Source organism: Vigna unguiculata, chromosome 3 (genome assembly GCF_037176805.1).
Source record: "Vigna unguiculata cultivar grain cowpea cultivar isolate G323 ecotype 2 chromosome 3, ASM3717680v1, whole genome shotgun sequence".
NCBI lineage: Eukaryota > Viridiplantae > Streptophyta > Magnoliopsida > Fabales > Fabaceae > Vigna > Vigna unguiculata.
In genome coordinates this window covers 66,723,490-66,748,387 of record NC_140794.1, presented here as the reverse complement: position 1 = coordinate 66,748,387, position 24,898 = coordinate 66,723,490, and the positions used below count along the sequence as shown (strand labels likewise).

The 24,898-nt window shown below is 33.5% G+C and overlaps 2 protein-coding genes, 1 long non-coding RNA gene, 2 other non-coding genes and 1 pseudogene across 6 annotated transcripts; 5 read left to right on the top strand and 1 right to left on the bottom strand.

Moving 5' to 3' along the window:
• Positions 1-3,551: 3,551 nt before the first annotated feature.
• LOC114176971 (pleiotropic drug resistance protein 3-like) lies at positions 3,552-12,871 on the top strand. The gene is made up of 24 exons (XM_028062173.2): positions 3,552-4,245; positions 4,588-4,711; positions 4,858-4,943; positions 5,281-5,365; positions 5,638-5,797; positions 5,897-5,973; positions 6,050-6,103; positions 6,212-6,302; positions 6,567-6,868; positions 7,026-7,307; positions 7,398-7,711; positions 7,804-7,964; positions 8,045-8,148; positions 8,268-8,421; positions 8,512-8,646; positions 8,748-8,821; positions 8,909-9,241; positions 9,337-9,627; positions 9,900-9,983; positions 10,178-10,311; positions 10,440-10,667; positions 11,188-11,359; positions 11,451-11,705; positions 12,149-12,871. Exons 1-24 carry the CDS (start codon positions 3,890-3,892, stop codon positions 12,413-12,415), a joined length of 4,323 nt encoding a protein of 1,440 aa, XP_027917974.1. The 5' UTR covers positions 3,552-3,889; the 3' UTR covers positions 12,416-12,871.
• A 1,053-nt stretch (positions 12,872-13,924) lies between these two features.
• On the top strand, positions 13,925-14,120 carry LOC114180049 (U2 spliceosomal RNA). Its single transcript, XR_003603624.2, has one exon. It is a non-coding gene; the product is annotated as a U2 spliceosomal RNA (small nuclear RNA).
• Positions 13,931-16,739, top strand: LOC146888027 (uncharacterized). The gene is made up of 2 exons (XR_014993830.1): positions 13,931-14,109; positions 16,464-16,739. It is a non-coding gene; the product is annotated as an uncharacterized LOC146888027 (long non-coding RNA).
• Positions 14,696-14,853, top strand: LOC114180019 (U2 spliceosomal RNA; annotated as a pseudogene).
• LOC114178233 (pleiotropic drug resistance protein 3-like) lies at positions 15,007-24,169 on the bottom strand. Of its 2 annotated transcripts, none has more exons than XM_028064029.2 (24): positions 23,708-24,169; positions 23,196-23,319; positions 22,974-23,059; positions 22,744-22,828; positions 21,407-21,566; positions 21,243-21,319; positions 21,089-21,142; positions 20,889-20,979; positions 20,481-20,782; positions 20,117-20,398; positions 19,700-20,013; positions 19,382-19,542; positions 19,200-19,303; positions 18,804-18,954; positions 18,568-18,705; positions 18,376-18,449; positions 17,954-18,286; positions 17,567-17,857; positions 17,143-17,226; positions 16,912-17,045; positions 16,443-16,670; positions 16,148-16,319; positions 15,662-15,916; positions 15,007-15,323 (listed from the first exon to the last, which is right to left on the bottom strand). In XM_028064029.2, exons 1-24 carry the CDS (start codon positions 24,094-24,096, stop codon positions 15,057-15,059), a joined length of 4,356 nt encoding a protein of 1,451 aa, XP_027919830.1. In that variant the 5' UTR covers positions 24,097-24,169; the 3' UTR covers positions 15,007-15,056. The 2 variants fall into 2 exon arrangements, with proteins under 2 accessions (XP_027919830.1, XP_027919831.1); XM_028064030.2 differs by lacking the exon at positions 23,708-24,169 and adding an exon at positions 23,520-23,655.
• LOC114180037 (U2 spliceosomal RNA) lies at positions 22,059-22,254 on the top strand. Its single transcript, XR_003603613.2, has one exon. It is a non-coding gene; the product is annotated as a U2 spliceosomal RNA (small nuclear RNA).
• Positions 24,170-24,898: the final 729 nt, after the last annotated feature.

Genomic DNA, 24,898 nt, shown 5'->3' with positions numbered 1-24,898 from the left:
ATCGAAAAATCAAATTCTGAACTAATTTTTTTTATTTTTAATTTCCGTTTTATTAATTTTTTTTATTAAAATTAAAAGAAAAAAATAAAACTTTTATTTGTTTATTTTCAAATAAAAGGGAAGGAAAAAATATTTTAAAATATAATAAATGATTTAATATTTTGAAATAATTAAATATTTTAAAATATATAATTATATTTTTAAATAAATTAAGTTTTTTATTATTTGACATGCAATATATACATAATTAAAAATTATATTTTAAGAAAATAAAAGAATAAATAATTGATCGAAGATTATTTGTAAAAGTAGAAAAATATTTAATTGTACAATAATTCAAACTAAAAATAATTACTTAAAAAACAGTTAATTATTTAAACTTCACACATCAAATTTTAATATCAAATTTTAACTACAAATCATCAATGCCTAATTTATAAACTTTCAACTACAATAAAATAATAATAAAATCAATTTATTTTACGATATAATTTTACAATCAAATCTTTTTTTCCTTTAACAACTTTTCAATTGATTATTTATTCCTCTATTTTGAACATATAATTTTTAATAATCTATATATTACATTTCAAATAATAATAAACTTAATTTATTTCAAAATATAATTATATATTTTTCAATATTTAATTGTTTCAAAGAATTACATCAATTACCATTAACAATTATTAAATTAATTTATTATAATTTTTACCATTAATTTTTTTTCCCTTTTCCTGTAAATAAAATAAAACTAAACAAATAAAAAAATATAAATTTTAGCTTTCTCTTCAATTTAAAAAAACCAAAATTAAAGAAAAAATATCCAGGTCAGAAATTGGTTTTCGAGAATCAATTCTAACTGATTTTGGGACAATTTAAGAAAAAAAAGATAGGAATTCGGTTTTCGAAAACAGAATTCTAACCCATTTTCAAGTGTGTAGAAAAAAATTGTAGTCCTCTCCCATAACAAGAATCACATACTTGTAATGGTATTTATCTAATACTAACTGTTTTATTCATTAGGTTTGACATTGTAATGTATAACGAACCAAAGACAAAGATATATTGTATATAAACCATGACCATGTTGTAAAATGGATTTTATATTGACCTCCGTTTAAAGTGAAGGAGAAAAAAATTGCATGCGTCTTTAACTTACCTTTTTTCTTCTTATTATTATAAGCAATGAGTCAAATTCTTATATTAAAAAGTTAACAATGATAAACATGTTTTTGCATTGGATTTTAAGTAAGTCTTTTACGGATGAAAATTTAAATATGATATAAAGTTTTACATTCAATTAAAATAACAAAAAAATTGAATAGCACAGAAAGAAAACTTATAAATTTGTTGGAGAGTTAAATTATATATTAGATAGAAATAAAAAAAATGAAATACCAATAAGAATGAAAATTCACAAATTTATTATTTTGAAAGAACTGTAAGATGAGAATGATATCAATTTCTTAATGTGATTACGTGATTAAATTTAGATTTATGTTATAGATATAATAAAATCTATTTTAAGATTTTAAGTTAGAAGCGTCGTGATTTATTTTATATTTTTTGAAAATAAAATCGTAAGACCTTATTTTAAGTATATTTCTTAATTAGCACATGTTGTGTGTGGTAATATTGTAGTAAATTAAAATGACTGTGTCTGCAACAAGTTGTGATTAGAAAAATAAGAAAGTTCCAAAAGAAACTGCTGGGCCATGCATGCACCCACTGCTGGAGGCTGCAAGATACTCACTGGAGCTGCACATTTTTGTTGTTGGTATGTTCAAAATATTGTTATTTTAGTTAACACTTTACAGTTTGAAATTAATTTATTTTATTTTAATTTTTTTAATTATGATTTTGAAAACTATGAAATTGGTTTAAAGCGTATTTTGAGATTCAATTATTAAAAAACGATAACAGAAATGATGGCGGATCAGGACGAAGCCCAAATAAATAAAATAATTGGATACATAGCGTTGGAAAAGTCAGAGTTAGTTACGGTGTTGGCCAATGCGAATGATAAATAAAGTGAAAAATTATTTTAAATTTTATTTGTAAAATATTTTATTTATGTGCCACTAAAAGCATAATATATTTTTAGAAAAAAGAAATCACTAAATGGTGATATATTATTTTATTTGAAAATGACAGGTAACAACGAAGCAACATTTGAAGACAGACACACTGCATGTGATTTTTCACATTGCAGGTACTATGTTAGTCCAGCAAATTCTTCAATATAGATGACTCAAACCTTTGAAAAAATAATAATAACTCTCCATTTTCAGAATATTTTATTCAATAAGCCGCCATTGAACTTTGAAAGTCTACATGCATCATCATCATCACAATTAGTTATTCAACAAATTCATGCTGAGATTTACTTCAATCTCATCGAGTTTAATTCAAATTTGATCTTTTCTTGAACCAAAACTCCTATATTTTTTCTTAAAAATCACTTTTTTCTTAGGCTCATAAGTCATAAATTGATGTTAATAATATAAAATTGTAGGGTTTTTTCCTTGCACTTTCCTAGTCCACTTTATGAAATACCCATGGCTCCACCCTAGTAAAAAATGGACAAGTGTGCTTACATAGATAAGCTAATGCAATGAACGTTGAAAAAGACTCAAGATAACTTTTAATATTTAATAATAAACAAGATAAAAGTGCTTACGGGAGAGACAAATGTGGGTACTTATGTTTGAAAATTTTGCCCATTAGAAAAGTAAAATTTAGTTAAGCTAAGGAATTTTTTTATTACTAAACAAAAAGTAAAATGAGTTTTTCATAAATTAAATCTAGTTTTTGCAAAAATTAAAAGAAGTTACATAAGAGAATTTCACAAATAAATTGATTTTAATATATGAAAACTTATTTGAAGACATCCATGCTTGAAAAAGGTGAAGTTTTTGTTTCTTTGACATAAAATTGTTATAATTTTTTTTAGAACCTTTTAGTTTGTTTAATTTAGTTCTCGGGATTTTAGAAGATTCAATTTGGTATTTTTAGTTTTTAAAGTGGATCAATTTAGTATCATAATGAATACATTTGATAAAGTAAACATCAACAAAGAAACTAAAATGATGTTAACTACACAAACCAATCAATCTAATTAACAACTTCATCCATATTTCTGTTACACAATAACACCTCACGAGTATACAAACGGCATTGACGGAAATGTAATTGAAAGTATTAAACTGAACCACTCTAAAAAATAAAGATACTAAATTGAATCTTATAAAAGTTCGGAGACCAAATTGAACCTTAAAAAAATTGGAGAATTAAATTAAATCAACTCAAAAAATTTGGATACTAAATAAATAATTATACCTTTTTTTTTTTTTACATAGTAGTAAATCTCAGAAGTGTGGGGTGAAGTAGATAGTTTAATCTAAAAGATACGTCAACCGTTAGCAGTAATCACTTTTGCAGTGACTGCTACCTTTGAATCAAAGAAAACAACATGTTATTACAATATGAACTAAAAAACTGGTTTTATGGGAAAAACAATCTCCACAAGGACTTTCTCTGTGCTGGTCAATGATGAAGGAGGGGATTATAAAATAATAACTAAATGAAAGAGAGAGGAACCAAATAAAAGAAGCAAAACAACCATTGTTTGGTGTTGTAGATGTAACAAAACAGCTCTCTTCCTGCGATTGAATGAACCTTGACAATCATATGACCAGATTGGATTTGTTTCCCAATCAAGGGACCACAGAAGAGGTGGCTGCTATAGGATCTTCTTCACAAATGGTTTCCCAATTTTAAAGGAGAAAGACACAGTGGTTTTTTTTTCTGTGTGAAGGCTTGAGGAGATTGAGGTTTAACAGCTCCAGTAGTAGCTGCTTCAGAAAGCCCCCAGTTGAACAGAATTTCAATGGAGTTAACTCCAAGAGGAAGGACTCAGGGCCATGTGTTGACCTTTGAGAGAGATGCAGATTCCTTTGTGGAGGAAGACAAGGAGCTTCAGTCCAAGTGGGCTTCCATAGAGAAGCTACCAACTTTCAAAAGGATTAAGACTTCTTTTGTTGATATCACTCAGGAGGACAGTACAAGCCGCAGCGCCAGAGAAACAGTGGAAAAGTTTGGAGCTTGGAGAAGCAGCAGCAAAAGGGTGGTTGATGTTACCAAGCTTGGAGCAGTGGAAAAGCGTTTGTTCATTGACAGGCTCATAAAGCACATTGAGAATGATAACCTCCAATTGCTGCAGAAACTAAGAGAAAGGATGGACAGGTATATTTACACTTGCTTTGATTCATCAAACTGTAAAACATGTTCCTAGTGTTGTCACAAACAGAATAAGTGTAACATTCTGTCAGAGTAATTGGTATGGACCCAATTGCTGCAAAATAGGATAGCTTTTGACCTATTTTCGAAGTTCTATTCGGTGTTCGAAACTTCCTTTTTGTTTCCCCCCCATTCTACTTGCTTGTTACTTTTGTTTCAGTTTCACACTTTGCATACTTCTGATCACTGGGATCACTTTGCATCATCAGTTAAATGAAGGAACGGGGAATGGTGTACAAGTTGATGTTGGTACTTTATTTCAAGAATTGACATATTGGTTGTTTTCAGAGTCAATGTGAAGTTACCTACTGTGGAGATCAGGTACAAGAACCTGAGTGTAGGAGCAGAATGTGAGGTTGTTCAAGGGAAGGCACTCCCAACTCTATGGAACTCTTTTTCTAGCTCACTTTCTGTAAGCATGCTTCCTCCTTGAACCTAATCAGGTCACTAAGAAACCGAATTATATATAAAGCAATATTAAGAAACACAAGCTAAGAAGAACAAAGAAATGTTTACATTTGTTCATCATAAAATAACCTGAATTTATCCTTTGAACAGGGTTTCATGAAGACTATATCGTGTAATTCTCAAGGAGCAGAGATAAGCATCCTGAATGATGTGAGTGGCATCATTAAGCCATCAAGGTAAGTGAATATGTTATATGCCTATGTTGTTTTAAAATGCCAGGTAGCTTAGAAATACTAACAATGCACTTGAAACTCACACGACTTAACTGGTTCCTCACCAATTTCAAATTACTGTAAAGAGTGTATTGCTTAGCACTTACTGTTTTTCTGCCATTTACTGACAAAAGTGTGCACATGAATGTGTGCTCAAGCACATGTTTTCTGTCTTTCTGAATTCAGTCCCTTAAAATTCACTAGTACATTAAGCTTGTATCGTATTGAGACCACAAATATTATAAAGCTTACAATAAAAGGGGCTAAATTGCTAAACTTTCAAAGATGTTTTTATATGCAGGCTTACTCTTCTTCTTGGTCCACCAGGCTGTGGGAAAACAACCCTGTTAAAGGCACTGGCTGGAAAACTAGAGCAATCTCTCAAGGTACGTATTTTAAACACACAATAACAGATTGAAGTTATCAGATAAAATCATTTAGTTCAAGTACCTTTTTGTGTCTGAGTTCTCATAATCATGTAGCAATCATGTTTGAGCATAACATAGACTAAGGAATATGCTTAGGAGTGCCATTACTGTTACTTCATCCTTGATGGAATTCTAAAAAGTCTTTCAAAAACTAATATAAGGAACAAAGCCAGTAGAATTCTCCTATACTGCAATCCCTGTGATATTCTACTGCTTTTACTTATATTCAGGTTTCTGGAGAAATCTCTTACAATGGTTACAAGCTAGATGAATTTGTTCCTCAAAAAACATCAGCTTACATAAGCCAGTATGACCTGCACGTTCCAGAGATGACTGTGAGAGAAACAATTGACTTTTCGGCTCGCTGTCAGGGAGTTGGAAGCAGAGCCGGTGATGCTTCTTACTTGCTCAATCCAAGATTATTCCACAAAATTGTAATTAGTACGTTACCATTAGACATTCATATATAATATATCATCTGCATTGCAGATATAGTGGCTGAAATCACCAGGAGGGAAAAAGAAGAAGGAATCATCCCTGACTCAGATATTGATACCTATATGAAGGTAGTTTTAGCATAGACAATTAATGACAAAATTACCAAACGACCAGTTGACAAAGAAAATAACAAGACTTTTGCAGGCAATTTCAGTTGAAGGACAAAGTGAAAATCTTCAAACAGAATATGTTTTAAAGGTACATCTGGTTCTAGCGGAACCGAGTTAGAGTACATAATTTTTCAACGGCTCATTTAAGATGTTTCTGTCCTTTTTGACATGTGAATACAAACTTCTGATATCCCAGATTCTCGGACTGGATATGTGTGCTGACATATTGGTAGGTGATGCACTAGAAAGAGGCATTTCAGGTGGACAGAAGAAAAGACTAACGACAGGTATCTGGAATGATAAATCATGTTTTATATGTCACATTGTTATAGTTGAAAAAAAACTCAGAACTCAAAATTCTTCTTTTAACTATAAGAAATCGTAATGGCTAAAGGATATATTAAATGCCTCACCTCTTTGCCAGACCAATGACTCTGATAAATTGAGGGCTAATGGAACCTTCTGCTTAGGCAGCAAATAAACCAGTTGTTCTTCTTCTACATATTCTGCCCCCTAATGCATCTCTTTGTTTTTTCAAAATCCTATGACAGGAGAGATGATCGTGGGTCCTATAAAAGCTCTCTTTATGGATGAAATATCAACTGGCTTGGACAGTTCCACAACCTTTCAAATAGTTACATGTCTGCAGCAATTGGTGCATATCACAGATGCAACTGCAGTACTTTCACTGCTTCAACCAGCACCGGAAACTTATGAATTGTTTGATGATCTTATACTGATGGCTGAGGGTAAAATAGTATACCACGGACCCCGCAGTCAAGCACTCCAATTTTTTAAGGATTGTGGTTTCTGGTGTCCTGAGAGAAAAGGAGTTGCAGACTTTCTTCAAGAGGTGAGATAACAAATGCCATCCTCTCCCCTTTTCCTTTGGTGCCATAGGAAGTACTTAGCTACCACTGAGCCAAAGCACAAGTGAATTTTTCTTCTTGTTTAATCCACTTTATCCTCGTATTACAGCCTCACAAGTGATAAATTTCAACTATGTACAGGTAATCTCTAAGAAGGATCAAAGGCAATACTGGTACCGCACAGATATTCCTTATAGATATATTTCAGTGGATGAGTTCGCTCAAATATTCATATCAAGTTATTGGGGAAGAATGTTAAATGATGAGCTCTCACAGCCAAACGATAAATCTGAATCCCATAAAAACGCTTTATCATTTAGCAAGTACTCTCTGGGAAAATGGGATTTGTTCAAAGCTTGTATGAAAAGGGAGATTCTCCTCATGAAACGAAATTCATTTATCTATGTGTTTAAAACTGCACAGGTTGGTATCAAGTTCAACTCAGCTAAGTGACACCTGAATGCTTCAATCAGTTACTTTGATCTTACTTTGTTTCCCTTTCACATTTTGCAGCTTACAATCACTGCAATCATAACAATGACAGTGTTCTTACGCACTCAGAGGGCTGTGGACTTGATAGGTGCAAATTATTTATTGGGTTCATTATACTACACTCTTGTCCGCCTCATGACTAATGGAGTTGCAGAATTGATCATGACTATTGCTAGACTCCCTGTTGTTGATAAGCAGACAGAATTCTATCTCTATCCAGCTTGGGCCTACTGCCTTCCCTCTGCCATTCTAAAGATTCCATTTTCAGTACTTGATTCTATTGTTTGGACATCAATGACATATTATGTTATAGGCTACAGCCCTGAAATAACAAGGTAAGTACTTTGTTTAATTTCATGCATACACAAAATACCATGCTTTTCTTTTACTTTGCAACTTTTTCTTATCTCTTATCTTATGTGATCAGGTTCCTCCGCCAGTTTCTTTTGCTTGTTACTTTGCATATGTCATCCACCTCCATGTGTCGTTGCCTTGCTTCAGTTTTCAAAACTGATGTTGCAGCTACAACTATTGGTTCCTTGGTCCTAGTACTCATGTTTTTGTTTGGAGGCTTTATTCTTCCTCGGTGTAAGCAATTTTATAGTCTCCATCTGTGAGTTGTATTAATTTGAAAGTTTCTCATTTCTCATAGAGTTTATTCACTGCAGCATCACTTCCACGGTGGTTGAGGTGGGGATTTTGGCTTTCTCCAATGTCATATGGGGAAATTGGAATAACACTAAATGAATTTAACGCTCCTCGCTGGCAAAAGGTATCTTCTAAGATAGTTATTATTCAGCTTCATGATAGGTCTCACAGTATATATATATATATATATATATATATACATGTGCGTATGTATGTATAAATTGCTTTCCTTTTTATTTGCAGATCCAAGAGGGAAATATCACTGTAGGGAAGGAGGTTCTTAGAAGTCACGGTTTAGACTTTGACAGCAATTTCTATTGGATATCAGTTGGAGCCCTACTTGGTTTAACCATACTGTTTGATTTTGGATTCGTCTTGGCATTAACATATATAAAACGTAAGTCTTATCTTTGTTAATACAAGGAAAAGAATAAAACAGTTACTTGTTTTTTGTTCAATCCATTGACTTCATGGGAAATGTATTCAGAGCCTAAGATGTCTCGAGCTTTAGTCTCAAAAAATAAGCTCTCTCAACAAAAGGAACAAGAAAAAAGCGATGGTGTGGAACTGAAGTCAGTTACTGTTGATATTAGCCGCACACCAAGGGGAAATCAAAGCACAGGTGAATAAAGCTTCCATGATAAATTATCTCAAACAAGTGTTCTTTCTTTCAAGAAAAAATAATAAGGAATTTTGGTTTCTTTTAAATGTTTGTTCATGCAGGGAAAATGGTCCTTCCCTTTGAGCCATTAGCAATATCATTTAAGGATGTTCAGTATTTTGTTGATATTCCTCCGGTAATAAGCATACTTATCTTGTTTCCCAGGATTTCATGCTGTTGACTATGTTGTCAATTGAGATTTTAACTTTGTCATTCTGAGCAGGAGATGAAAAAACATGGTTCCGAAGAGAAAAGGCTACAATTGCTCCGTGATATCACTGGAGCTTTTAGGCCAGGAGTTCTCACTGCACTGATGGGGGTCAGTGGAGCAGGGAAGACAACTCTGATGGATGTTCTTTCCGGAAGAAAAACTGGAGGCACCATTGAAGGAGAAATAAGAATTGCAGGATACCCTAAAGTGCAAAAGACATTTGAAAGAGTTTCAGGCTACTGTGAGCAGAATGACATACATTCTCCATATATAACCATTGAAGAATCTGTCAAATACTCAGCTTGGTTGCGGTTGCCACCAGAAATTGATTCAGCCACAAAAGGGGTATGGTGTCCTTATCACTTGCACCATGGCTTTTTTTTCCTAAATAACAGATGCACTTTATAACTTTATAAATTCTATGTATATCAACTGAACAGAAATTTGTTGAAGAAGTCCTTGAAACAATTGAACTTGACAATGTAAAAGATTGCTTAGTTGGCGTACCTGGCCAAAGTGGCTTATCTACCGAGCAACGCAAAAGACTAACCATTGCAGTGGAGCTTGTTTCCAATCCATCAATAATATTTATGGATGAACCTACATCTGGTTTGGATGCTCGAGCAGCTGCAGTTGTTATGCGTGCAGTGAAGAATGTTGTCGCAACCGGCAGAACCACCGTTTGCACTATACACCAACCAAGCATCGACATATTTGAGACTTTTGATGAGGTAGTCCAAAGTGCATTCTGTTGTCAAAGCAAGATGGTGTATTTGATGTAGTGTAAAACATACAAATAAATCAGTGTATTCATCTCTCTCGGTGATTTAGTAAATATCTTGATTTCTTGCTTCTAGAAATGGAAGTACGTGGCATGAAACAAAATTTGATTTCCCCTTCTTTGCAAATCTAGAAATAAAATGGATGATATTACCTTCTCTGTCATATTTGACAAGGATAATATACAGGCCAGGGACTAAAAATGAGTTAATTTTTCATGCAGTTGATTCTAATGAAATCTGGAGGACAGATTATTTATAGTGGAATGCTAGGCCATCATTCAAGTAGACTGATTGAATATTTTCAGGTATGCTCAAACCAACAGCAAAGTAGATAGCATTTTAGATTCTGGTTGGATCAATTATCATCTTATTTTCTTGCAATGGTCTCAAATATGTTAAGTGACTAAATTAAAATTGCCCATTTGGGGAGTGTGTACCTTTGCCTCTCCTTCATCTAAACTGTTAAAATTTGTAGCTAAGTAATTTCTCTGTCCATCAGAATATACCTGGGGTGCCAAAGATCATGGACAATTATAATCCTGCAACCTGGATGTTGGAAGCTACCTCTGCATCTGTAGAAGCAGACCTTAAAATAGATTTTGCTCAAATATATAAGGAGTCACACCTTTACCAGTGAGCATCCAATTGGCTTTTATTCATTTTACAAATTTTTTTAAGCTTTTGTTTTCAGTCGTAATGGTAATGATCATAAATTTCAAAATCACTTATCCCAAATTTCGAATTACTGTTTCTGTTTCTAGGGATACCCTTGAAGTGGTGAGAGTGTTAAGTGAACCAGCACCCGGTTCAAGAGACTTACACTTCTCAACTCGTTTCCCACAAAATAGCTTGGGACAGTTCATGGCATGCCTATGGAAGCAACACTTATCCTATTGGAGAAGTCCTGAGTACAACTTAACACGTTTCATATTCATGATTGTTTGTGCAATAATATTTGGAGCAGTATTTTGGCAGAAAGGGAATGAAATGTAAGTTTGTTTTCATATACTTCTAATTTGTCCTGAAAATAAACTCATTTGTTTTATCTGCAAAAAGAAATATGTATGTTAAAGGAATCTCCACAACCTCAAACTCCAGATAGTGAAGACACAACATGTTATCCTTACACTTCATTTTTCCAACATATGGACTAAAGTTGAAAGGAGATGACTAAATTAAAATATCTGAGGTTCTTCTACTTTTGATAAGTTATTTGTCAACAGAGAAAAGTCGACATCCATAAACTAATAATTTCAGCATCTTCATTGTGATAACTACAGAGAAAAACAAGTGAATTACTCAACCAAGTTTCATGAATAGCATGTCTTTTATAAAAGCATAAAACAATATATATGTTTGCGTCAAGTCATATTAGGCGCAATCAACAGAAGACATTCTTAAACTGTGAATTTTATGATGTGGAAAACTTCCTGTTTGCATGGTTCTAGTGTAGTGCTAAACTTGAAATTGTACAGATGAATGTTCTGACATATACTTCTTTTGTTAAAGAAACAATCAGCAGGATTTGTTCAACGTACTTGGATCCATGTATATTGCTGTAATATTTTTGGGTATAAATTACTGCTCAACAATTCTGCCATATGTGGCTACTGAGCGTGCTGTCTTGTACCGAGAAAAATTTGCTGGCATGTATTCTTCCACTGCTTATTCATTTGCACAGGTTTGTAGTTGTATCAAACAAATTCAAGTTGTACTTATTTGGTAGGAAAAATGGATGTTATCAACTCAGTAATATTCTTTTCTTATTGTAGGTGGCTATTGAAATACCATATATCTTAGTGCAATCAATTTTATATGTGGCTATCACATATCCAATGATAGGTTTCCATTGGTCAGTTCAGAAAGTATTTTGGTACTTCTATACCACATTCTGTACATTTTTGTACTTTGTATATCTTGGAATGATGGTAATGTCGATGAGCTCCAATCTCGACATAGCTTCTGTATTGTCAACTGCAATCTACACCATATTCAATCTCTTTTCTGGATACCTCATGCCAGGACCGGTAAGTCTTCTGTATCTACCAAATCTTCTTTATGATAATTTAACATTTATGGCATTATAAGGGCTTGAATTTGTACCTTAATTATACTTGCATCCAAAATAATTTTGAGGGAATTTGGATCCACAGTTTCTGAGTAATCCAATCCAACCCAAAATGCTTACTTTTAAAGGTGAATTTTATCCTTTTCCAAAATGTAATTCATTCCATTGTTGAAGGATCACACTCACTGCCTATAACCATACAACTTTCACAGATAATAATCATTTGTTGAATATTTCTTTAGAGCATTCTGCGCAACAGAATCACAGCTGCATCTTTGAATTATATCAGTAACTTAATACATGCACTTGACTGGGGGAGCTGAATGTCCATAATCCATGCCAATAAGTACAATACAAGATGCTTTGAAGCCTTAGATATTAACCATGTTTCATAATATGCAGAAAATTCCTAAATGGTGGGTTTGGTGCTACTGGATTTGTCCTACTGCTTGGTCCTTGAATGGTCTCCTAACTTCACAATATGGAGATTTGGAGCAGGAGGTAACCGTCTTTGGGAAGCGCCAACCAGTTGGTTCCTTTTTAAGAGATTACTATGGTTTCCGGCATGACAGATTAAGCATTGTGGCTGTGGTGCTCATTGCTTACCCAATTGTTTATGCTTCTCTGTTTGCCTATTTCATAAAGAAAATGAATTACCAAAAGAGATAAGACAGAAACACAGACACAGACACATATTTGGTTCTTCTGCAGTGTGGTGACTTCAATTTTCATGTATAGAAATATAGAAACATGTGGTTACATAGATTAGCGAGATGTCTACAGCAATATATTCTCATATGTACCATGTAATGTTCAAATTTGTTTTATAGTTTAATGTTGGTTATGTAGATCCCTGCAGAAAGTGTTGGAAAACGAAGAATGGTGAAAAGAAGTTCTATATTGAACCTTTCTACCAGGGGCTTACAAACACATATGACAACAAGTGAAAGTGGTATGGGTTTATGGGGCATATTTTTTCAAGAAAAGCTAGTTATGTAGTAATAAATAATATTCAAGTTGTACAAGTTAAAATAACACTTTTTAATTAGTAGAAAATTGAGGACTTAGAAAACTCTCTGTATCTATAAAATCTATATATATTTATTTCGATTTACTTCCCTTTAACTTTTATTATTGTTTATATCCCTGTTAAGTTTTGTTTTCACTTTAGTTATGGATGCCAAATCAAGATGGAGTAATGACCTGACTAGAAAAAATTAGGTAACAAACTGGTTTTTTTAATAATAGAGATTAAAATGAAAATCTTTTAATATAAGAGGAACTTATATAAAAAAATATAATTTTATATGGATTGAAATAATAAGGTGAGAGAGGAAATATTCTTTTATAAAGATTCAGCAGAAATAAAAAACTTAAAAACCACTAAGAGTGAAAAACTACCAACGTGAAAAGAGAAACCATAATGCTTCCTCCTCTCTTGAATATTAAAAAGTTACGTCTTTTAGTGCGTGTCAATTATAAATAAATTTAACTTTATTTAATGAAACTATATTTAAAAATTCATTTATTAAACAAGATTTTATTTCAATAGCTCTCCTTTATTTTTTTTATGTCAAGTTTCAATGAAAAATAATTTTAAAAATACTTATTTTTAAATAAAATTACTATAATTAAATAATATGACTAAATCCTTTTAACTGTTTTGTTCGTATTAGATAGAAACTATTAGTGCGCACTAAAATAAGTTTGTCTCATCTCTACCTGCATGTCATCACAAGCACAAATGATTTTGAACTAATCATTTATAATATTATGCTTGCTATGGAAAGATGAAGATTGCAATAGTGAATGATTATTATAACAAAGTAACGAGGTAAATTTAGTTTTTTCTTATATCATCCCTCTTAAGCTATCACAGGAATATACAAAATTGAGTACCAATTAAAGAAATTTCAGAGATTCTTGAAAAAATAGCATTTCGGATATTCTTGAAAAATTGACAGAATTGTAGGAGAACAAAGAAGAAAATGGTTCTGTAGAATTGTGCTGAATTAAAATGTTATATATACAGTGTTATATTCAAACAAACTTCAAACTTAGGTTCCCATGGATGGTCATGGATCTTGAGTAAATATAACTAAGTTCCACATCGCTGAAGATAGATAACCATCACTGGGGCTGTTGTTATAAATTAAGCATAAGTTGCCTTTAACACTCATACCTTTCTCGGCCTTTTGGCTAAGATCAAGTGTAGTATCTGTTCTTATCAGTTTAATATCTGATATGTGGGCCAATGGTCCACACGATATTAAATTAATTTTTTTAAGGGGAGTTCCCACTACAGTAGCTTGCTACTGGGGTTCTCAAGTATCGCTCATGTTTTGCACTACTACATGAGCCTGGTACATCCTCTAATATAGTTTAATATTTTGATCTTAGTTATAGTATTTTTAGGTCGTTTAATTAACATTCTCTAATGTACTTTAGCAGTCTATTTTAAATATTTTGTTTATTATTGTTTCATTCTGCTGCTGTGGTTGTTTGTTTTCTTACCAATATTAAGATATCTACATGTAGATAAGTACAGCATTATTTATTTTTTAATAGTTAATTAACTAGTTAGTTGATGAATCTAGTCCTCATGTAAAGTAGATTTTGTAGTGTCTTTCTATTAAGATATTTGCATAACATTGTAATTTTAGGGGTGATTACTATTCTTGATGTCAGAATTGGCACTTCAATTTATCTCTTCTAGAAATTGAGTTTTCCAATACAGTAAGCAAATAAAATGACAATTGAAATAGGAAATTAGAACCACACCAATTACACTAAGAAAATCATGATGAAACCCATAATAATCTTCCAAAAGTTGGGCATGGTTTTCTTTTATTCAAACTTCTGAGTAATTAGAAGTCCCACATCACTGAATATAGATAACCATTGCTGGGACTGTTATTATAAGACAAGCACAAGTTATAATGAAATTTCATACCTTTCTCAGGCCTTTTGGCTAAGATCAAGTGTAGTTTGGTCCACACGATATTAAATTAATGTTTTGAAGGGGAGTTGCCACTATAGTGGCTTGCTACTGTGTTCTCAAGTGTCGCTCATGCTTTGCACTACTGCATGAGCCTGGCACACCCTCTAATATAGTTTGATATTTAGAGTTTTAGATTAAAGTATTTATATTTTTAATGTGGTTCAATTTTCTAATATGCTTTTAATTTTAATAGCAAATTCTAGGATTGTCATAGTTGATTTTTTACTGTCTTTCTAATTTCTAATTTGAAGACATCTGCTTAATTTTGTAATATTTTCTTATTCATGAAATCATAGTGGGAATTACATTTTACCTCTTTTGGAAATTGAGTTTTCCAATACAGTATGCAAATAGAATGGCAATTGAAATAGGGAAGACAATTAGAACCACACCAGTTACACTAAGAAAATCATGGTGAAACCCATAATAATCTTCCAAAAATTGGACAATTGTTTTCTTTTCTTCAAAGGCTGATATTTCTTTGTCTGCATCTCCATATTGTGAAGTAAGCATCCCATTCAATGCCCATGACATAGGGCACAAATAATACATCCAGATCCACCACTTGGGAATTTGCTGTATTAAAGAACACTGTCCTTTAGTATACATTTCAACCAGTATGAAAAAGATAGATAAACTATCAAGATATTATTATCATATTATGTTAAGAAATGAGACTGCTCATTCAATGATATTATGATGGCAGATAAAGGTAAACAATCAAAGTAGTATAGATCTTATGATACTTTAGCTTAGGTAAGCCCTTATTATCCTAAAATCAATCCAACTGCTCCTATTTTCTTCTCCATACTAAGAAATTTGGAACTTGGAATATTTGATAAAAAGTTAAATTAACTCTATCTACACCACAATTTATGCCATGTTGAGCAAAAATAACATTATATGAAACTTACAGGTCGTGGTACAAAGTATCCACAAAATAAATTGACCATAGTGTAGGAAGATGAAGCCACAATAGAAGCCAATTGAACATTTGGTGTCAATGAAACAAGGAGCATCCCTAGATAATTGAAGTATAACAAATTGCAGAACATACTGTAGAGTGACCAAAATACTTTATAAGCAGACCAATCATAGCCCAACATAGGATATGTGATTATCACATATAGAACAACTTGAATGACTATATAGGGAATCTCAATTAGGACCTGCAAGAGAAATGAATTCAAGTTACCCTGAAGTTATTGGGAGAGTCATGAAAACATAAAACATTGAGTAAATTGAAGCAATATTTTGATGTGCTCCAATTGTGGATAAAGTATGATATTAGTAAGAGTTACTAGTAGTAGGTTGGAAGAATGAAATGGTTTCTTTGTTTTCTTAAAGAATGAAAACATTTGAAAATGAGTGGTGAATTCACATTCTGAATAGAACTACACCTGTGCAAAAGAATAGGCCCAGGGAGAGTACATTCCAGCAAATTTTTCACGGTACAGAACAGTGCGCTCTGTGGCCACATATGGCAAAACTGATGAGCAGTTATTTATTCCAAAGAAGAGTATAGCAGAGTACATTGCACCAAATATATTGAACACATCTTGTTGGCTATTTCTGTGAAATAAACAAAAAGGAAAATTATTCAGTCCTTTCTAAAACGCAGCTTATTTAAATACATTAGGAAAATGCATTTGAAATATTCCATTTTCAGTGTAGAATAAAATTTTGACCACTAACATTTTCTTTCCTTTCTTCCAGAACAGTATTCCAAACAGAAGAGATAAAGCAGTCACAAAAGTGATGCGAGTCAAGTTGTATGATGGGCTTCTCCAGTAGGACAAATGTTGTTTCCACAAACATGCTTTGAACTGTTCCCAACCCTTTTGTGGAAAATGAGATGGAAAATACAAATCTCTAGAGTCTGGTGGTGGTGTACTCAATTGCTGAACCAACTCTTTGTTCTGTCTGCACTCAGTTGAATAAATATCATGTAAAGATCACATGCATATGAATTGTAAATACTATTTTGCTTGCTTTATGACCACTTTAAAAAAGATTTGCTTTGAGATTGGGATAATAGAAATGTTATATCGGACCAAAAACTGGAGAAAATTAGTATATAGTACTAGCTAGGTTTATGCTATAAACTGTAAACAAATACTTCTTTCAAGCAGTGACACATAAATAAAGTTCTGCGATGTCTTACTCATATAAGGTTGATTCCCTATAAATCTGGGCAAAATCTACTCCGAGTTCAGATTCTGCTGATCTTGAAGTAACCTCTAGCATCCATGTTGATGGGTTGTAGTTGTCTTTAATCTTTTGCACTCCCGGGATTCTCTTTATAACAAAAGATGCAAGAATGCAAACCAAGATTTTGCAATCAAACATTGGTGATGAAAAAGAAACGAAGTTGGGTATGATATAAGAAACTGACCTCAAAGTATTCAATGACTCTACTCGAATGCTTCCCGAGTGGACCAGCATAGATTAAACGTCCTCCAGCTTTCATGAGAATAACCTTAAAGGATTACGTGAAAAGAACTTTAATTAGTTTAATTGTGCAATGTCCTTAAAGGGATTGAACTGTAATGTAAGATAAGCATCAGACATTTGCTGAGTTAATTAGTATTAGAATCTTTATATCTAACTATGATGAAGATAATATGAATAAGTATCAAGGGTCCTTCTAAATGCTGCACAAAAGCTTGATTTTGCAACTTTAAAACACTGTCCTGGAAAAGTGCTTATTATTTAACCTCTTTAGGAGCAAGAGCAATTGGATAAACAGGCTCAAAGGGTCTGTCATAACACCTTGGTTCATTGTAAATCCAAAATCTATGTTAAGTGATTGAGGTTACCTCATCAAATGCCTCAAATATATCAATACTTGGCTGGTGAATTGTGCATGCAACAGTTCTTCCTGTTCCAACTACATTCTTCACTGCTCTCATTACAACTGCAGCTGCCCTTGCATCTAGACCTGTAGTTGGTTCATCCATAAATATAATTGAAGGATTAGCAACAAGCTCAATGGCTATAGTCAGCCTTTTTCTTTGTTCAGTGGATAAACCACTAATATTTGGCATGCCTACTAAAGAATCTTTGACCCCATCCAGCTCAATAGTATGAATCACTTCATTCACAAATTCCTGAAAAACAGAAAGAACCATAAAAAAACATGATTCCCACTGACCAGGCTCAAAATTTGAAAACAACAATGCTACACACTGAGAGGAGAGCCATACAGCTTTAGTTTTGGCATCAATCTCAGAAGGAAGCCGTAGCCAAGCAGAAAACATCACAGATTCCTCAACTGTGATGTTTGGAGAATGTATGTCATTTTGTTCACAGTAACCTGATACTCTGGCAAATGTTTCCTGAACCTTAGGGTAGCCACCAATTCTAATCTCTCCTTCTATAATACCACCAGTCTTTCTTCCACACAGGACATCCATTAAAGTTGTTTTCCCTGCTCCACTCACTCCCATAAGCGCTGTTAGTATGCCAGGTCTAAATGAACCTGTGATGTCAGAAAGGAGCTGAAGCCTTCTCTCAGTAAAACCTCTATTTCTCATTTCCTGCATTCAATATGATATGATTTCCAACTAAGTCCATGCATGTAACTTCATGCTCAAGAACTACCAATAATTTAATTCATTTAAGTTACCAAAGGGGTATCAACATAGTATTGGACATCATGAAATGCAACTGCCAGTGGCTGGAAAGGTAGAACCAATCCTCCTGAAGAAAAGTAGAGAAAGAAGGAATGAAAATCACCATATAAAGTTTCACTGGTATGTTTTATGTTTAGCTGAAACAAAATAGTAAGGGGGGGCACATGAACAAGACAGGTGCTCACGTTTTCTGGTTTCTACAGTATTTTCAATCAGAGAAGTAACAGGTTTCTTGTCTGCACCAATGCTACTGTTGTTTTCTTGCTGTTTCTGTAACTCTGGATGCTTCTCAGAAGATACAAGTGTTCGAGATCTCGCAGGAGCTAATGGAGCATGCCAAAGTGAAGGTTACAATAAAAGTCTAAGGGCATTATTATTCACCACATAACATGTCCAAGTAAACAATGCAAAGTGAACTTACCATTCAAGAAAGTCAGCATCAAGGTAAAACCTACATTGAACAGCACTGTGAATCCAATTAAGGCAGCAATTGATATCCAATAAAAGTAACCATCAAAGTTTAGCCCCCGGTTATCAAGTACTTGCTGACCCATTGTGCTGTTTGCTGACAACTTCAAATAGATCAAAGGAACCAAAATGATTAGAAGAAGAATTCAATAATTGCACCAAGCAAGCCTTCACATAATTGAATACTCTCAGCTAAATGACAAACTTTCACGAAAGCAGAAGTAAAAGTGTATTAATTTGAGCCTTTTGAATTCTTATGACCAAATGAAGTTAACTGGCTAATCCATCCCATCAATGAAAAAAAAAAGAGTTCTTTGAATGAAGCACAAAAGGAGTTATACACGATTACCTTTTCCCACCTAGGAGCAAGAAATTCATTCACAGTTAAGCCTATCTCTCCATACGACACAGGAGAAACCCAAAATCCCCATCGCAACCAGGATGGCATATATGCTACAATGGAAAAGCAACTAAATTTATTTTCTGAACAAAATTGCGTGTTAAAAAAGTAAACCAGTTCTGGATTCTTACGCTTTGGAATGATGAAGCCACCAAATAGTAAAACAAATACTATGGCCACAGTACCAGCTGTCACAGAAGCAACCACAGTTTGAAAAATTGAGGCAATAAATCGAAACATGGATACCGATGTCATGTGTATGACAAACAAGAGAAGGAACTGGCGAAAGAATCTGAAGAAAAAAGTTAAAGTCAACACAGATATAGATTCTCCAAGAAGCCTATAGCATCATTGTTAAAACAAATCATGTTGTGTTAAATTCTTGAGACAAAGGCATCTTCAAATGTAGTACTTTCTACTAGATCATATAAATTCCATCAAGGACTAACCTTCCAATCTCGGGGCTGTAACCAATGACATAGTAAGAAAGGGATGTCCAAATAAAAGATTCCAACAATGAAAGTGGAATCTTTAAAACAGCAGATGGTATTGTATAAGCCCATGCAGGGAAAAAGTACAACTCTTTTTGCTTGTAAATAACTGCAAGTCTTGATACAGTCATAGATAGTTCTGGAAATCCATCAACCAGAAGAATGACGAGTGAATAAAACAACGAACCCATGAAATAATTCCCATGGACCACATCAACAGCCATTCGTGTTCGAATGAAAACAGTCATTGCTACAAATGCAACGATGACAAGCTGCATGGATAAAGAATGCAACAATGCTCATGAACTTGAGAAAGTTGGGTATAGTTATCCCAATAGGAAGGCACGAAAGTGAAAAGAAAAACTTATAGAGTACCTGTGTTGACTTGAATACATAGACAAAAGAGTTTCTTTTCATTAGAAGAATTTCCCTCATTATGCAAGCCTTAAATAATTCCCATTTTGATAATGAGTACTTTTTAGATACAAGGGCATTGTTGTGGCTCTGAGACTTATCAAACGGCTTCAGGAGCTCCTCCTCCAACTTTTTACCTAAAGGGCTATCCTTAAATTTCTTAATGAACTGGTCAATTGAAACATAACTGTAAGGTTTTTCTGTGCTACTCCAATACTGTGCTTGATCTTTATTTGAGATAACCTGAATTTTACAAGTATATCACATAATCAAATTCTAAAACTATCATGTTAGAAAAGGAGGTATTCAGTTAGGCTGAACATACTTCCTGAAGAAAGTCAGCAGTGCCTTTTCTCTGTGGACATTTAAAGCCACAGTCCTCAAAGAACTCAAGTATGCAATCTCGTGGACCATGGTACACAATTTTTCCTTCTGCCATTAAGATAACATCGTCAAAGAGATCAAAGGTCTCTGGTGCTGGTTGAAGGAGTGAAATTAATGCAGTGGCATCTGTGATATGCACTAGATGCTGAATACAAGAGATAATCTGGAAAGTAGTGGAACTGTCCAAACCATTGGATATTTCATCCATAAATAGTGCTTTTGTTGGTCCAACAATCATCTCTCCTGTATAATATTCCAGAATCAGGACCACAGTCACCTCATATATCAACTAATGCTCTAAAATTCTATAAATTTGATAAGCTGCTATTATGCAGTGTACTAAAAATACCTGTAGTTAACCTTTTCTTTTCACCACCAGATATACCTCTTCTTATTGGATCTCCTACTAATGTATCAGCACATATATCAAGACCAAGTATCTGCATGTGATAGTAATAGTCAATAAAAAATAAATGAACAGTATTTGGTAGAGATAATGATAGACAAACCAGTTAGACTCTTGCTTCGTGGAGAAAATGAATAGACTACCTTTAAAATATAATCTGTCTGAAGGCTACTCTTCAGTCCGTTAATTGATGTTGCCTGTACCAGAAACAGTGCTATTGAGGTAATAGTAATCAACACTTGAACAAATTAGCATGAAGACTTTTCAATGACTATATTGAAATGGGCTGAACAGTACCTTCATATATGCATCTAAATCAGGATCAGGAACTATTCCTGCCTCTTTCTCCCTTCTACTGACTTCCATCAGGAGTTCTTTCATACATGGAACAAAAGCCATCACTCATATCTAACATCAATTTACGAAATTTATTTATTTTTGTAACTTTTAAGTATACCTACCTGCTCGGCTTCCTACACCTTGGCAACGTGCTGAGAAATCAACTGTTTCCCTCACAGTCATCTCTGGAATATGCAAATCATATTGGCTTACATATGCTGATGATTTCTGAGGGATGAATTCTTCTAGTATGTGTCCATTGTAAGAAATGTCCCCTTGAACCTATGGTGCACCACAACAATTATGGAGAAGACTTATTTTTTAATTCGAATCATTTTTCAAATAAACTAAATACAGATATTGAGTTCATTCTGTCTTAATGCATGAATGCTTGATGGGATGGCTTCATCTTTAGCTCATAGGGTATGAACAAAAAAGGACAGTAGTCCAAAACAATAAAGAGAAAAATTTGGATTCAGGAGTGTGTCCATGTTTTCATTACAAAAGAATTGGAAGATTTTATTGGTGTCCGGAAGAGTGAAATTGTTGTTTCTCTGATCCCTTGGAGAAATAATGTGCACTTTCAATCCCTCAGTTGTTCTTTGTTTCCCATTTTCAAAGTCAGCAGTGTTATTCAGAAACAAACTTCAAATTTGGGTGTTCTCACAGGACAAGGTCATTTGAGTGACCATTGGCAAGTCCCATATCGCTGAAGAGAGATAACAATCACTGGGGCTTTTATTATAAAATAGGCATGCTTACTATGTAAAACTCATACCTTTCTCGGCCTTTTGGCTAAGATCAAGTGTAGTATCTGTTCTTATCAGTTTAATATCTGATATGTGGGCCAATGGTCCACACGATATTAAATTAATTTTTTGAAGGGGAGATCTCACTACAGTGGCTTGCTACTGGGGATCTCGAGTGTCGCTCAAGTCTTGCACTATAGCTTGAGCCTTGCACACCCTACAATATAATATTAAAGTTTATTTTTATTCCTTATTAGTGTTGCTATCTTGTACACTATTGCATAGTCCTGACACTCCAAAAACTATATTTAAGTATTTGTATAATTTAGGAAGTTACTTTACTAACTCTGTTATTAGTGTGATGTAACTAATCTGTGGAAAGGAGTTTTGTAAAGACTTAATAAAAGAATCATTATAATCACTACAGTGGCTTGCTACTGGGGATCCTTTCACTACTCCTTGAGCCTGGCACACCCTACAATGTAGTTATAATGTTTTTGTTTTTAATGCAATTATTTATGGGAATTTAAATTATATTTTGTTTTGGCCTATGATAAATTGATTGTAAATATTAGTCTTGTGCATTTTTAATTTTGATGGTCTTTCTATTAAGTGAAAATGTTGCATGAAATTGTAAGGATTTAAATTATTTGAAAGGTGTTAGCCAACATAAGTAAGTTTTGTTTAAATTTACTAGGAAAAGTCAGAACCTTAAGAGAATGACTTAATTTTCCTGCCAATGCCAACAATAAGGTTGTTTTACCACTTGCTGGTGGACCAAGTAATAAGGTCATCCTGCAATAGAAAATAATATAACAAATCATTGTAGATGAAAATTTTACTCAGATGTTTTTACACCATACTGAATATACTAATATCAAATCCAATGAATAAATAAATAATCATCTTGTAATAACATTGTAAAACTTTTGCAAATTACCTTCTCGGCTTAATAATGCCACTGGCACTTTTGATGATGCTTTTCTTCAAATCTTGAGAATTCAGAACTGACAATTTAGTGGTGTCCTTGAGAGAAAAAAAGAGGGAAACAAGAGGAGGGAGAAAGTCTCTTAGGTAGTGAGCAAAAATAAAAGAACTGTGTGTATTAAAATATTAATGTTTTTAGAGAAGTTACTTGCAAAATTCATATAAGAATACTTACAAGGATAAACTCTTTCAGGGTATTCCACAGCGTAGGTATGGGTTTGCCCTTAACTATCCTACATTCAGCTTCTACACACAGATTGTGATACTTCACTTCCACTGTGGGCAACTTAATACCAACTCTACACAGTAAAATAAAATTTATTAACCATCCTTCCATTTACTTACTTGCTAGATCACGATTTTAATTGGGTGTTTAGAATTTTGAAATTTAGTGAACATAACTCACCCATATATTTAAGATATAATTAACCTCATTACACATGAAATTTCCACACTAAGCAATATTCTGCTATATAAATGACAAAGGATAAAAAAATACCGCTATATTAACCTTCTTGTCTTTTTCTTTTGCACCAGCTAGTTTTCTATTATAGATTTCTCCATTAGACACAATGATAAATAAAAATTTAGTTGACCAGTAAAATGATTAAAAAAGTGAAACAGTTCAAAATAACACGCCATATCCCGAAAGGGAAAGAGAGGGAATCTAGGAGAAGTTGTTGTTACTTGTCAATTCTTTTCCTGAGTTTCTGCAGCAGTAGAAGATTATCATTTTCAATGTGCTTAATAAGCTTTTCTATGAACATGTGGCGTTCTTGAGCTCCAAGCTTGGTGACATCAACAACCTGCTTCCCTTTACTTTTCTCATCTGTTTCCATGCCATCATAAACATCAAACAAAGCTGAAGTAATTCTCTCACAGGTTGGTAACCTCTGAAGTTCAGCCCATTGTAACACTTCTGTCTCCTCATTATCATCTTGTTCAACAGGGTTTATGCTTGAAATACTCTGAAAACTAGAGGCATGGCTTCTAAATGAGGACCTTATGCTCCTTCCTATCTCACCCAACTCAATTCTTAGAGACTCTATCTCATCTGCACCTACTAGTTGTGCCATCTCAAGGAACAACAGTAAGAGGATTAAACCTCAGAAACAGGTGAAAACCATATTTTTCTCTTCTCAACATTATATAGAAACCTCTCTGCTGCTTTGATAAGCTTTTGACAGTGGCAGTTTCTGATGTAATGCATTATGTCATGTATTGTCTTGTTCTGTGAATGACGATTGAACAAGCTGGTATCAAATGAAAATTACAGACACAAAAATCCATCTTTTTTTTATATATTATCAGTGTAACTGAACTTTCACAGATACATTAATTAATCACCAAAGTCCATGCCCAGAAATGATTGAAAATATTTTACTAGGAAACAGAAAGGTCTAACACGCAAGGATATATCAGAGTGGCATGACTCATTCGTTTACCATTTCCTTTTTGTGAAACAACAAGCTTCCGGCCTAAAAGATCTGCATGCTGAATTCTGGCATTGTTCTGTTCCATTCTTCTTCCAATGTGAATAGGGTCACTTTTTGGAATATCATGATGATGTTTAATAATAAAATTTCAGTGTCCTGTTAGGGTAGCCCTAGAAGGAATATTTATATTATATAGTGGCGTCTATAGCCTTGGTTCCAGAATGAATACATAAATGTTATGTAAGTCATTGACCTCATGACTCATGGTGATAAGTCATTGACCTAGGAAACACATTCCTTAAGCAAACAATTATAGTGAACAAGTTTTTTATTTGGTGTTGTGATGAACCAGCACAAGTTTTCTTACAAGCCAAAAGAAAATTAATGTTAGAGTGGGTTTAAGGTATTGGCAGAAAATATAAAACAAATGTAAAAGTATTAT